Source organism: Neodiprion fabricii, chromosome 2 (genome assembly GCF_021155785.1).
Source record: "Neodiprion fabricii isolate iyNeoFabr1 chromosome 2, iyNeoFabr1.1, whole genome shotgun sequence".
Classification (NCBI taxonomy): Eukaryota; Metazoa; Arthropoda; class Insecta; order Hymenoptera; family Diprionidae; genus Neodiprion; species Neodiprion fabricii.
In genome coordinates, this window is record NC_060240.1 from 23,457,877 (window position 1) to 23,473,253 (window position 15,377).

General features: G+C 34.4%; 2 protein-coding genes across 2 annotated transcripts; both read left to right on the forward strand.

The window, feature by feature from the left end:
- Positions 1 to 827: 827 nt before the first annotated feature.
- On the forward strand, positions 828 to 15,145 carry LOC124175840 (ubiquinone biosynthesis protein COQ9, mitochondrial). Its single transcript, XM_046556431.1, has 5 exons — positions 828 to 1,121; positions 9,045 to 9,239; positions 11,119 to 11,462; positions 12,277 to 12,492; positions 14,035 to 15,145. Exons 1-5 carry the CDS (start codon positions 1,061 to 1,063, stop codon positions 14,068 to 14,070), a joined length of 852 nt encoding a protein of 283 aa, XP_046412387.1. The 5' UTR covers positions 828 to 1,060; the 3' UTR covers positions 14,071 to 15,145.
- LOC124175827 (glomulin) lies at positions 1,128 to 4,245 on the forward strand. The gene has a single exon (XM_046556406.1). The coding sequence runs from the start codon at positions 1,513 to 1,515 to the stop codon at positions 3,337 to 3,339; it is 1,827 nt and encodes a 608-aa protein (XP_046412362.1). The 5' UTR covers positions 1,128 to 1,512; the 3' UTR covers positions 3,340 to 4,245.
- Positions 15,146 to 15,377: the final 232 nt, after the last annotated feature.

A 15,377-nucleotide genomic window follows, 5' to 3' on the forward strand; every position in this document is an offset into this window, starting at 1 on the left:
GATAATCAAAATGCCTAAAATACAGTATTCACTATATTTTATACATTTTAATTGGTTGTAGAGACCACTCAGCGCCTGTGTAAATCCACCCCAAGGATCACAATCAGAGGGGTAGAAGCATAGAGAAGTACGTGAGTCAGACCATGGAGACTAGAGGTAAGGAGGCCGAACGCAATGCTAGCCAAATGGTCGGTGAAAGTGATGAACAATCCGCGGATTGTAACCGCCTGGTAGCGCTACCACTGCGGGCTCCGTCAGCGCGGTGATTTTGAATCGTCGATCCTCACGTATACCTATATCCTATTCGTAAGCAGGCGCTTGTATCGCTTGCGGATACATCCCGAACCACAAGATCTTTCATCGCTTTCACGAACCACGCTTCGACGATTCCGCCATATGCGTTCGGCCTCCTTACCTCTGGTCTCCATGAGTCAGCCGATAAGACCAGCACGCAATAGCAAAAGAAAGGGCGACTAGTGAGTCTGGTTGTCTTTGTCTAATCACGCATGCGCAGCAGGCGAGTCTCGGCCGCACTCGATACGAAAATATGTATCAAGAAATAATGTAATCAGTAGTAAGACTATGAATAGTAGTATTAATATAATTTAAATAAACTAATGAATCTCAAATTTTTCAAGGATATTTAAAGGTGAAGATATAAAAAAACATTCAATATTTAACTTTATACACTTTTTGACCATGGTCCTATTTTTTGGGGAAGGCAACACGAAGCAGGTTATGTTTGTGTCAACAATCTTCGGCACGCCAGCGCATGCCTGATTAGACAAAGACAACCAGACTCACTAGTTGCTCTCTCTCTTTCTAACCCGTGCTGGTTTTCACTTACGTGCGCTCCTATGTCTCACGTACTCCATACCTATATCTCTAAGGGTAGAAGCGGTATAGAATAATGGTAAACAATAAGAAATACTAGTTTTCCGGTTGGATGTTACAGTAGGTTGCGTAATCGTGAAATATATGATTAAAACCAAAATACGAGCCACGAAATTAGCAAGTTTTACAAAACGAGACTATCTGGAGTGTGCAGTGAGGTGAAAACATGGCACCGTATTCTTCGTTAGTCAATATCTCTGGTCTCCGAAGGATTGTTTGCGTACAAAGTAAGCTTTATTGCAAACTCTAAGTATCTATCATAAATTGAAGCGTTGTTGTGAAAAACGTTGATATTTCCTTGTTTTGACGTCTGGCACTCGTCAAGTTCGCCAAAATTATTACGTCAACGCACGGATTAACAGTATCAGAACGCGACATCGATTTTTGAACTTTGTATTCAGCACTTGCTTCAATCTTTTATTCGACACACGTGATCATATTCGCAAATATCATTGAATGACATTAACGATCGAGTGTAGGACTTGGTGAGCATAATTCGATTGTTGGTTAATTTTTTCATCAAGTTATACATTGTTATCGTCGTACTGCGAAGGTTTTCAACGATTAATAACTGTCACAGTGACCTAAGTGGGCCGGAAAAGGCCATAACCTATAAAAATGTCCAGTGATACGGTAGCCAATCTACAAAATCTCAGAGATCGAAGTAATCGATTGATCGACAACTTCGCAAAGTCGTTGAGTGATGAAAATACAGAGGACGTCTTGAATTTGATCAAAGATGAGGAATTTTTCTTGTGTTTGGAAGATGTTTCGTCGAATTTGATACCAATCATTTCAGGCTATCTAACTGAAAACAATTTGAAAAACAAGCCGCAGTTATTTGAATGCTGCGAAAAGCTGTTGAACGTAATAGCGACACATTACAGGGCAGAGGATGCGCTTTTGGACTTTATTGAACAAGCCGAATGTCCTGAAAATGACACTAAATTTTGTGCCATTCTGAAACCGCTGGGAACAATATTACAAAAGATGACAGAACATAGAGACAGATCTTTAAAATGGTGTCTCAACATGATAAAATTGCACATCTCCGAACTGCCACTTCCCACAAATTACAATTTTGAAGGAGATGAAGTTATTCTTGTTGAAACAGACCTAGCTGTATTCAGAATTGTCAACGTTTATCAAGAAATTTTAACATTCCTCACGCCATTCATCGCCGAGGTATCTCTAAAGATAAGCGAAAACCGAAACGAAAATCAGAGGCAGCTACTATTGAGCTTGTTAATTAGCTTGCTTGGCAAGCCGTTTAGCCATTTGGAGGTTGAAGACAACAAAAGCAAGCGAAGAACACTCGCCAAAGAAATACTCAAAAGAATCTCAGATTTGACTGGCAACTTGTTTTACTATTTCAAATACATTGAGCAGAGAATGCTCAAAGGACCAGTTCAGAGCTCAGAAACACTCTTGGATGAATCAAAAAACTACTACTTATATGAAGATAGAGATTTATTCGCTGCGGAAGAAATGATTTCTGATCTAGCTTATGCCAATTACTATTATCTCATTATTGGTCTCGATTTGGAACTCGGATCGGTGCCTTGTGTCTACGATCCTCAATATGTTCTTCATAATTCCTTGTACTTGTCTTCCTGTATGCTAAGAAATTCAGAGTATGTATTAATTTGGAAGGGGCTTCAGCTGGCCGAAGCAGTACTCGTTAAAGTTGAGGAGTTTACCGTAGATAAAGACGTCTTGGAATTGAAGATTTACGAATCATTTGTTCAAGATCTGAGCCAAGTGATGATCTACTGCGATGCACGGGAAAAACGTGAGCGCGCTCTGAAGGTCTTCAATCTTTACCTAAATATATTTACTATGGAGGCAAAGTATTTGTTGATATTACACTTGTATGATCTGTTTAGTCATTCAGGGTTGCTCAGCTATCTTACGACTGTTGTAAAAGACTGTGTAGTAAAATGTCTGGATTCGGATCCAGTTGATCCAAGTTTTATGGGTAAACGGATTTTTGCTCTCTTGATGAAGGCCTGTAAAATGCCGTTCGCAACTTCGGTAGATTTGGTCGAAATTTCAGATGAGATAATCGCTGGTTTAAATTTAATCCGATTCCTGGTTATCCGCGATAAGACAAATGTAACTGGTATTTGGGATTACACGGCAAAACTGAAGACTGATTTTCTCAAACCCCTCCGAGGCGCGTTGGACATAACGAGATCTCATTATGAACTTAAAATTAAAGATCTTGCCGATCAGAGCAAGCTAGATAAATCACAGGGGAAAAATTGTGGCAGCAAATTAGACGATGAAGTTAACGTCACAGTAGGAGGTGAAACTTTGCCGACTGTACCTTCAAAGGAGAAAATTCAATTTTGTCTGCATGCAATAAATGCATTTGATGTTGTGGAAAGCATTTTGATAAGGGTCAATGAATGCATTGACAATCGAAAAATTGAATCACAATAAAAACAGAAAAACAGTTTTTTTTCATCTTTCAGTTATAGGTTCGTCACATTAATCTATTGCATTTTTTTGTTAAGGATGGATCAATCTGAATCAAAAGTAGAGAAAACAGAAAAAACCTTTTAGAAAATCTTCAGAAATGTTATTTGCGCCAATGATGGTGGACACTCATGAAACAACTTCCTTATGGTATAATAGAAATAAATTTAGGTAACTTCGAATAATACCGGCTGGGGTATCAACAGAAAAGGTTTTCTTCAAATTGTTTGAAATATTTAAATTTAAGTGTTTTCAAATCGGTTTGGATTGTAATATTCTTGGGCTCATTTCGATACCCGACGAGGTTCCCTAAAGTGGTCTGAAAAAATTTCAAAAATCTTACATTACAGTATACTCATAACGGGAAATTATAATTGTTGGTAAAAATCTATCATGCAGTACTTGAAAAAATATATTTTTATTCACTCTAGGGATAATATTTTTTTTTTAAATTCCGGTAATCTCTAGAGATGTTTGTGGCCAACAAAATAAGCCTAAAAATACTAGAAGCAGATAATAAACACTAATTTTGAACGGCATTCAATGATATAATTTAAAACCTTCAACTGTTATTGTCCTATTCTTAGCTTGTGTTGATCTACTCGAAATCATTTGTATTGCATATTAGGGATGGTGTTTCATACATGTTTACCATTTTTATCGTAAATGATATTAATAGAAATTTCTTTTTTTCATTTCCCAACTTATCATTCATAACATAAGACAGTATGCACCACTGTTTTGTTTTTAATGATAGCTATCTAGGATCACTAATGAAGTACCACCAATTTATTAATTTCGTATAAATGTAAGATAAGTAATGTAAACTTGATGTTAATAAATCACAATTGAGTCATTGCTTTACATAAATTTTTGAATATTCGTATTCCTTTCCTGGTGTCGGAAATTTGTGGGGTAGCAAGGCGCAATTATACAAGGTGGTCGGTTTCAATTTACCCAGGCAAATATGACAAAAAGGGAAAAAATTGCAATTAAAAAAAAAAAAACTCGTATGAAACTAATAAGATTTTAAGGGGAATGAATAATACTGGTACGTGTTGTCTTGTGAACTGTGTGATTAACGAAATTTCACGATTAACGACCGATTTTAGATCGGAAATATATTTTTGGTAGAAGCAGCTAATAATGAAATCAAAGACAAATTCAACTACGCGGAATAATCTAGACAACGACATCGTGTTTCTTTAAAAAGTTTATTTTTAAATTTTGTTTTAGAAGTTGTTTTCCTTCCACCGTAGCTTCCGTATATATTTATTATTATATAACATTGCTCACGATTTCACTTGCAGGTATAGAATTAGAGTTTAATTTACTTATGAGATTAGCCCTAGGACCGTACACATGAGTACCCATGACCTATGATAATTTAAGAGAAATGTTTAAAATAATTTTTTTTTACTTTTTTCAATCGATTTTATTCACGAGGGAAATTCATATTAGGTTTTTCTCGCATATACTATTCCATTCGTCTATCTTTCAGCGTTCGAAGGAAAAAAAAAAAACTTTCTGGGTCAATCAGTCCATTGGCAGTGTTGATTTGAAGTGCTGGGGTGCCCGTACCCCCTTTGTAGGTAATTTGTTTCGTATGGATAATGGGGGTCCTAGGGTTAGAATAGAAATTCGCGAGCTTTTAACATTAGAAACAAATAACTGTATTAGTAGTTCACCCGACATAGTTACACTTACAAGTTTAATCTCATGAGTCACATCGGACCTAAGCAAATCTTATATGCGAAAGTCAAAGTTGCGGCCATGTCAAATTCCCATATATAATATATATATAATCCATATATATATATAATCCATATATAATATAATTAAACCATCAATTGGTGAAAGATGTATTCGTAAAATAAAATACTGTAACTTTTGAGAAATGTGACTGCGAAAATCTAGACATGTCTGTAAAAAAATATTTTTTATGAAACTGGTATTATGAAAACTTTTCAGAAATTTTTAAAAAATATTGATATCTCCGTACGTCTGCCGAAATGGATTTTTTCCAGCAAAGGCATAAAAAGTATTTTCGGCATGACTCGCCTCTGACCGACGGCCTGTGTGTGCTGAAAACTACGGTCTTACCAAACAACTTCGCAAAAAACACTCATGATAAGATATGCGCCGTGTAAAATAATATTTTCGGGCAAATGATTTCCATAAAATTCAGAAGCTTGTCAGGGTTGCCACTCCACTTACAAAAGCTGAAATAATAGAAGAAATTTGTTTTTCCTGAAAAAATCGTGGAATAGTCCGAGAACTTCTGTCGAATTTTTGAGAAAATTGGGATTCAAAACTAAGATTTTCATATAGTTCCAAATATTGCAGTTTTAGATAGGTATGTATGCTCAATAGACCTCCTCGGCCACGCATTAGCGATGGTCACTAAGCTACAAATAAGCGATGCAACGTTGAATCGAGTTCAGAAAAATAATCGAACTTCACTCCATTAAATCGGTAAGAATTAATCGAATAATCGAATATTTCGTATTGTTTTGAAACGGTGCATTTGAAACCAAAAGTCGTAAATTTCAGTACGCGGTCTTAATGGCGGAAAAATGTTTTGATAATTTATAGTTTCATTAAAAATATTTTTCCATTTCGGGTAAAAATACTCATTTATCTGTCACTAATTATATCAAATAGGTACTTAGTAAGTAAAACAATGATAATAATTGATACTTTAACCATATGAATTGATATTGTATTGCGTCGTTCATGGGAGCCCTAGTAGCGTTTCTGAGGTGAGTCTGCCTATAATACAGGCTGCAACTGCAAACACGACGTGTCTATTTCCACATTTGACTGCGAGTCTGACATCAGAATCTGCTTTGTTCAACATCTTGCATAAGTATGTTGTCAGATGGCAAAAAGTCGCTGTCAGGTAAGATTCTGTATTAACTCTCTAGAAAGATTTCCCATAGAGTCTTCTCAAATTTTAGAAACTAGAGACAGCGCTACTAGGGAGTAAAAAACAAAAACCGTTTGTGAGCGGAAATAATCAAGTCGGTCGTTTAATCGAGTTTCAAAAACAATCGATTATACTCGATTAATGGGGAAAAAATAATCGATTTATTCGAAAATCGGCATCACAGACCGGAATACGTAGCGTGCGAAAAAGGCACAAGTGCGAAACATATAACTGTGGTTTCTTGTAAATACATTTAGGGGCCATTCATTAATTACGTAAGGGTCCCCAGGGGGGAGGGGGGTTAAAAAAATCTCTACATGCCCTTATATTGGGGGGGGGGGGGGGGGGTAAAACTTATTCTTACGTAATATTTTATACGTCGGAATTTATCATTAGAAATCTTCCATTTCGATGCCGAATGGCCTTTTTTCATTTTATAATATACAATTGGATTTACACGTTATTTTAAAAATTTGTATTGCTCATTAAGATTTTAAATTCTTAAATGTGTTCATTTTCATCCATTTTCAATGTTGAAAAATCTTTGATTTACGTCAAACTGTGAGTTTTCGTGTAATTGATCCTTTTTTAACAATACTTAATTATCCAGAAAAACTAGATAGAATCTTACGTAAGACGGGGAGAGAGAGTTTGAGAAATCTTATGTGCCTTTACATGGGGGTAGGGGAGGTCAAAAATTGCCAATATCGTCTTTACATAATTAATAAATGGCCCCCTATGACATTCATGACTTGTTCAAATTGTTAAAAATGCAAACTCCGACTTAGCCTCACTGACTTCCACTCGCCTTACAATGATGGGTAAGTGCAAGTTAGCGAGGCTAAGCTGAGTTTAGTACCATGAAAACCCGAATGTCAATTTTTAAACGAACCATACATACCAAACAATTTTATAGAATATCATCAAAATTTTTCTTGTTGTTTTTGTTTGTCTGCCATGTTGAATCTGCCATTTTGAATTTTAGAATTCCGGGTTCAGATTTGTAATTAATGACTCCACAAACCATGTAACATGAAGTTTATCAAAATCAAAATAATTTCAAATTTACGTCTGCCATATTGGATCCGCCATCTTGAATTTTTTAATTTCGAGTTCAGATTCGTAATCAGCAACTCCAAAAGCATGCATGACATGTATGAAAGAATTTCAAGTGAATCGCATGTGAAGAAAAATGTATGCATAAAAGGGTTAAGGGACCTCAACTCAATATAGAGGATAATAATATGGGGACCATTCTGTTAGGCCTGTAATACATGTTTCGCCGACCAGGAAATCATGACATCTAAGGTTTTTTTTCATAACTTTTTTGACGATCCACAACTGCATTACAAAATTTTTAAATGTCATAATTCAATTACTTACAAGTATAAGCAAGTAAATTGACATTAATATCTCGACTTTTTTCTTGCTTATTCATCATCATAAATATTGCTACTACAACGATGAAGCGAGAAACGTATAAAATGCTTTTTAATTAAAAAAAATAAAATAAAATAGACACAAACAATACAATTTTTCAATACATTTTTTTGGCTTTATTTGAATGGATCTCTCTCACTCTCCTAGAACGGTCACGTGACTTGCACATCACCTTATCAATACGCGCAATAATTCTAACGATATGTTCCGCACATAGAAAGAAAAAAAGTTTCATTTTCTTTAAATCATTCTGTCCATACAAGAGATTCAAAATTGAAAAAAATGTAAATGAGTATCAATATCACAGGTCTGCAATAAATATTTTTGTTTCAGCTGCATGGCGCGATTTTGGTAAATATTCTGTTTTGAGTATGCTGAATTCAAAAATGAATTGCATTTCCCTCCATCATGTACAGTATTCTTACAAAATACAAGATGTTTGCATAAAAATAGCATAACAATAATGAAAAAACCGCCATTTTATTACAGTGAACTTAACAATATTTCTTATAAAATTAAACAAACAATTTCTTTGGGAAATGTATTTAATATGACGCGTTCATTTTTTACGTCTATGAAACTTTTTCTTCTTCGCTTTGATACACCTCCTAACACGCTTCTACTTTCCATTTTCTGTTTCCTTGCTTGTATTTATTCTTGAGTCTCACTCTGATACATATTAAATGGGAGTAAGAAATCACTTTTGCACAGGATTTTTAGACTCAAGAATAGGATACCAGATTTCGAAATAAACGAGATTTCCACTCTAAATGAAACTACAACCAAGAGTTCAAGTAAAAACCTGACGTGATGAAACTTTTTGAGTATTTATCCGGGTTTCAGAAAGTGAAAATCTAAGGAACAATATAGAAAAACAGTGTGTGTGTCAGCTCCGACGTACGACTGTAGTTTACTCCTTACGAACGATAATTATGATGAATATCAAATAGAAAAAGAGGGTAAATAAACGCGTCTTCCAAAATGATAAGAGAAACAAACATATACCTGTAATTATTCGGATTATTTATATTACTTCAATAAAAGCGGAGTACATAAAACACGTATCAATGCATAGAAGTACAAGAAAACTTTAAAATCAAAACATTAAAAGTTGATGGTTTGATTGCTGTTTGTGTACGTTGTATCGATACAATAAATCAATCAAATCATCAAATTTTTTCAACTCCTTAGACACTCTGTAACAATATAGACATATAGATCATGAAAGACTTATAAAAAATTGTGGCCATAGAAATTCTCAAACTGAAAATTAAGATTTTTCATTCTTATATCGCATTAGGTTTCAGGGGCATCTGGACTTCATATGCAGCGCGAGCTGATCAAAAACATAACTTGGCTGTGCAAGAACCGCGATCCGAATCATCTTCCAACGAAAGCGATGCAGAATATGAAAACAGCATCAGATCAAAAATTCTGAATGCTGCGATTGACTTTGTACCTGATCTTGGTTGGAGCAAGCAGGCGATCAGTGCTGGTAAATTCAAATGATTTAGTATTTTTTTTTTATAGGAAACTTTTTTATCAGAGTGGGTTAACTTTACTCACGAGGAGTGGTTACAATGAAATTGTCGTTCAAATTCAGCCGCAATAAACAAGAAAACAATGTATCTGAAGTTTCTGTCAATCTAATTTAATCGAAAACCCAAGTTTTCACTCATTCCGAGTTTTGACGATAAACGAATGAAAATTAGTGAAGTACTTGACCTTAAATTACCTGTTTCGTACTTACGGATTTCTTACCAAGTTTCATTTACTTTTCAAGATTACATTATTTAAGTTTTCGATCACGTTTCATCTATCAAAACTTCAGGTACACACAACTGGCGTTACACAAATAAAGATTTACAAGATTTTTTGGATCAATAAAAGAATCAGTCTGCTTGTAATCGCTTGCACTGTAATAGAATGATAGCGACAGTCATTTTTCGTGATATTTTCTTAGTACGTTTTTTTAAATGCGTACACCCGGCTCGACATCTGCCCGGTAAAGTAAAACGAATTTAAAACGGACTGAAAGAATTTATTTTACAATTTTCTCATACAATACGGCTTTGTCTAGTAATCGGGCGGCTACTCACCTAAAACATCATTTCATTGAATATATGGACCGATCCACGAACTTTCGGCCAGTTTTTTACGGTGAAATCTTGGATTTGACTGAAATTTGGATATGTTCTAATCTACATTGGGTAATGAAAATCCTCCAATATTCAGTACTCCCACCCTTGCCACTTCCGAACAACATGTTAATGAGTTTTATCACTTTTTCGAATTGGACCTTTGTCTTCAAATTTTTAGCAGTTCCTGCCGTCAGAATTCAGATATAACTCAATTTGCTTTTACGTAAGAAAGACTGATCTTTCTAAATATGAAATCCATTTTCAGGTAAATCCTCACAAAACTATCTTTTTTGACTTTTTGAGTTATGTATATGGGGAATTCCATTATTTTCATTATTGATTTTGCTGAACATTTTCTCCACAATTGTCCCAACTCTCAAACAGTACCCTCAATTCTGTCAGATTTTTTATTCAACAGATTAATTCTTTATAAATATTAAGAGTGATTTGAAAAGGACTTTTTTAGAAATTCTAAAAAACGGTATTTTCTTTTCCAAACATCTCAAGACCTGACCCATGGTGGGCCAAATTTTTCTACAATTTTTTTTAGCATTTGTAATTTTTTGGATCAAATAAATCATTGTTTAAACGATCTGACAATTCCCAAAAAATTCTGAAAACTTCTATTTTTCACTTAGAACATTTTTAGACCAATTTCATTATGTAGTTGATAAAACACGTGGAATGTGCCAAGAAAATAGACGAAAATCACTTCTCAATGGAATTGATCTAGAAATCATATTTTTATTTTTGTTTGTTGCGATATTCAAAATCTAGCTCGAGCTAGCTTCATGCTTGTTATGAGTCACATATAATCTTATGGCTTATTGAAATGAAGACAATGAATTAAATTCTAAAATTGTGACAATAAGAAATTAGAAAAGTTCAAACATTGAAGAAATTTATCTTTGTATCCTGTAATGTGAAATTTTTATTCAATCCCGGTATCATACAAACTTATCTCGTAACGTTAAGATAACGAAACATTGAAATAAAATTATTATTTTGCTGCTTCGGAAGAATTTTGAACCAGTTGAATTTTAGGAATATGAATATGATAATGTTGTACTAAAATTGATTGAATTTCAGACAATCCTCAAGTTGCGAAATACCGGAATTTTATAAAAATGCAATGCTATAGTAACGTTACAAAATTTAACTTCATAAGTATGCAGCTTTAAAGTGCTCCTCAGAAGATGACCAGCTAATGTTGTTTACTTGTCATTTTGAAAGGTGCCGAATCGGTTGGTTACCCTGGAGTGATACATGGCATGTTTCCTAATGGCGGAGCAGATTTAGTTCAGCATTTTTATTCAAAGTGCAACAAAGATCTGGCCCACCATCTCAAGTCCGAAGCATTAGCCATCAAAGATGATTCCTCAAAGATGCGAAAGCCCTCGGAAGTCTATGTCAAAGACGCTCTAGAGACAAGGCTCCGGATGCTGATTCCATACAAAAAGACTTGGCCTCAAGCTATGGGGCTAATGGCACTTCCACCCAATGTTCCAACAGCGTTGGCAAATCTGCTGACGTTGGTTGACGACATTTGCTACTATGCTGGGGACAGGTCTGTTGACGTGAGTATCCAAAGTCAAATTTCGTTGGCAATAGGCTGACTCTGCTCTACTGTTTCTATTTTCATTCATGTATATCTAATAACACTATGAACCTTCGAAATTAAGAATAGAATTATTTAAGGGGTTTTGAACATCGCGTCCGTTTTACTGACCATGCAGAATTTTTTCGTCTCTCAACGACGATCAATATTTAGGAGGAAAACCATGTATCTGTGAAACCTTGGATCAATTTCCAGTCGCTACGTAAATAATCCTTTATAGAAACAATTCTCTACAGTGCTTTCATATGGTAAAAATAAACGTGTAACTTTTTAATTAATAGTGGATTTATTAGGTGTGAGGCACACAAACCCAAGAGATGAAAGAATTATTTCCCAGATCTTCCCTGCAAAGTACCTTCCGTACTGCACTGACATTGGTTGGTTAATTAAGAGTGACATTGAATTGACTGTTAAAAGAATGAAATTTGTCTCAATGAATTTGTAAAAAATAGTATGCTCACAAAATAAGCCATCATGGGGTGAAATCAAATGAACCTACTAGATTTTTAGCAACTTTAATCCGATTTGAAGTAAAATATAGATGTTGAAGCACTGAATCATAATTTTAGTACTTTCTTTTTTTTTGCACTCTTAGAAACATCACTGCAGCTCATGAATATATTAGTTTAATAAATACTGAATATGCGATAATACAGTAATCAAATGAACAAACTGTATTGATTTTCAACTCACTAACAGTAGTATGCTGTATGCTGTTTCAATTAGTACTTAATAAAATAACTAAATCCAAATCAATGATAATTTGTTTACAGTTTAATTGGTATGCTCGACGAATAGTTGTAGCTGGAATTTACAAAGCCACAGAACTGTACATGCTCCAAGATAACAGCACTGACCACTATCAAACTTGGAAGTTCCTGGAAAGACGAATCGAAGATGCAGCGCAACTTCACAGAGCTTTGTCAGCAGCGCCTGGTCCGCCAGATTTGCACCAAGCAGCAGAAGCTGTTAGTGCAGCATTCGTTACGGTAAGCTAACATCAGAAACTTAGTGTCAAGGATTTTTGGATTGTTAAAAACCTGAAAATTGGTGGAAAAGAAAAAAATCTTCATGTTATCGACCGTTGTAGTGTCATGCTAGTTAGAAACTACAGAATGGGAGGACTTGTGTTCAAATCTCCAGCGTGTCAAGGTGGACCTGAGCGGCAGCCTGCCAAAATTGTAAAACAGGTCACATTGTTCAAGTTCAAATCGACAAGCTGAGATTTGTACTCATTCAGGGTGGCCACTAAATCTCCATCACGAAACTCTGACTTTTCCAGGTGTTCCAGGCCAAAATTTTATAGGTTTCCTTGACCAATTTGAATAAATTGGTTTTAGCAAATTGATAAAAATATACGTATTGTCCATGTATATTTTTTTTTTTCGATGAAAATACAAACTGTCGCTTAGGTCACACTGTTCCATGTAGTCGATGCGCATAATCGTTTGCATCTTGCATGCATGATATTAATCGATGAATATTCAAAGCTTGAGGAGAACTTTCCAGCGATGAAAAAAAAATTGTATTTGATCTAATTTATTTAAGCGTTTTAAAAAATTGTGTGACGTACTTGTATGAAAAACAAAATATAGTAAACGATTCCCTGACTTTCCGCAAAAACCCCCGAAATTTCCAGGTTTTTCCAGGATTCCTTGACTACTGGCCACCCTATCGTTGTTATTCTAACTAGACCTGAACAAAGTTTTTTGGAGTTTTCCTTAAACCCTGTGCGAATACCCTATCGTTACTAACCCATCCCCGCCCACTCCGCGCACTTGGCTATCCACTTATACGGACATATTGAAAAGAGTACGGAAGGACTGGTTGTGATTAGTATATTATTATCGGATCAGAAAATTTATTTTCATCGAAAAAACCCTGTAACAAACGTTAATAGAGTTGCTCCACAAGGCATGACAATTTTATTTCATAATGTCAACTTCACTAACCCTTCTTTCATTCGCGATCAGCTTTTATTCAGCTTTTATTTACTCATGGTTTTATTGTAATGTATTATCACTAAATCTTGATTGAATTCATGAAAATATCAGACTTACTGTAACTACACATTAAGCCTGCTACAAAACATCATGACTAGTAAGCTGAATGGAAAAAATCTATGTTCATTAAATGAGAATGTTGCTTCTATGTTCACAGCAAATACTTCTGAAATATATCTATGTCAGCTTTCTAACGATTTTAAAATATTAGAAAGGATATTTGTCGAAGATTTGTTCCATATTTCGTGAAGATATTTTTGAAAAATTTCATAAACATCTTATATAAATTTTTTCTAAAATCCTTCTAAAAAAATATGCAATATTTATATTATACACAGATTCATATGAATTTCTGAACCATGGTCACTCGAACATTTTTAAGGCATGTAATTATTCGACGCTCATTTCAACAATTTAACAATTAATACTTACCTCAAGGTTTTTATTTCTTTATTTCATATAGCGCTCATTTTTATGGCGCAATAATGTGATTATCTACATAATGGTAGCATTTTCTGTATTCCTCAGGCACGGAATATACTGGGGCTGAATTGGAACAGGTAAGCCCTATTTGCACAAGTTTTAGCAAATAGGTAGCGTGTAATATATACTTGGCTAATTAACAACAACAATCAAAATAATTCTGATAAATAATTAGTGAAGATGGTGCAAATTTTGTGTATGTTCGTCATTCCGAATTATCATTTCATTATTTATCTTCCAGAGACCTTATTTTGGTATATTAAATGCATACTCAATAACAAATTATACTTCATACGAGTTATTCAAAACTCGATAGAGTCAAGTTAATCATAATGAAAATCTGCGATCGCGAGATGAGTAATTGGACATGTCGCTTTGATATTTTACCACCAGTACTCAGTAGTCATGATTTGTAAAAGTATTATGTAACAACGCTAAACGAAGTAAGAAAAATCCAACTTGTTACAGAAAAATAAGTCTGTAATATTCACAATAAATAATTTGAGCATAAACTTTTTAGATAACCTTTATTTTACACACAACAAATATATACTTACAAAGTATAATATTTCCGTACCATAAACTCTTCCGAAACACTAACATATGAGTTAACACAATTAATTTCGGTATTAGAAAGGCAGTGATGCAGTTAATAATCATAACTTTGGAAATATGGCCACCGCTGTATTTCTTCCTCGACAAAACTAGCTTACATAAGCTAATAAAACTTAATAAGCTATGTTTACATCTTTACAACTTGAGAAAAACTGGTATCATTTGTATATCAATTTTTGCACGTTTTCGTTTCAACTATAAATTCAACACTAATTTAAATGTCATTGAGATTTCAACATCAAATAATAAATTTAAAAGAATAATATATTAAATATCTGTTATGTATATATTAAACCCACTGAAATAAAAAAAAATAAAAATTTCCCATTGTGTGATATCGAAAAATTATCTGTACATTAGGAATTAAGAGATGCTGCATTTTGTTTTAATATTTCCTCCATTTGATTAATACAGGAACAATTGACTTTTCCTCGTGAAATATGATAACTTTGTCCCCAAACAATGAACTATGCTCCAAATTCATCAGCAGGTTAGGTATACTATATTTAATACCCTTGGGTATTGTTGTAAGCATTGTTGATTGTTTAGGAAAAAAATTAGCCATGTTTGATCAGTCTCTAGATAAGTACCCTATAAGTATTCTACGCGAAATGGGACAGATTTCGGCCGATGGTCAGCGAATTTGACGTCCGGTCAGCATCTCATTTGTTACTATCTTGTGAAGAGTCTTCCATAATTTTGGGACCTAGATAATTCTTAACTTCTCCGTAAATAGCGATTTATCGAATTTTCCGTACGGTCTACACGATTTA

What these genes read in the sequence shown, in the direction of transcription:
- LOC124175840 (XM_046556431.1), top strand. Translation starts at nt 1,061, where the DNA reads ATGGCACCGTATTCTTCGTTAGTCAATATCTCTGGTCTCCGAAGGATT. An exon ending in AAGGATTGTTTGCGTACAAA is followed by an intron (nt 1,122 to 9,044) that starts GTAAGCTTTATT and finishes ATATCGCATTAG; the next exon opens with GTTTCAGGGGCATCTGGACT. An exon ending in CTGGGGACAGGTCTGTTGAC is followed by an intron (nt 11,463 to 12,276) that starts GTGAGTATCCAA and finishes ATTTGTTTACAG; the next exon opens with TTTAATTGGTATGCTCGACG.
- LOC124175827 (XM_046556406.1), top strand. Translation starts at nt 1,513, where the DNA reads ATGTCCAGTGATACGGTAGCCAATCTACAAAATCTCAGAGATCGAAGT.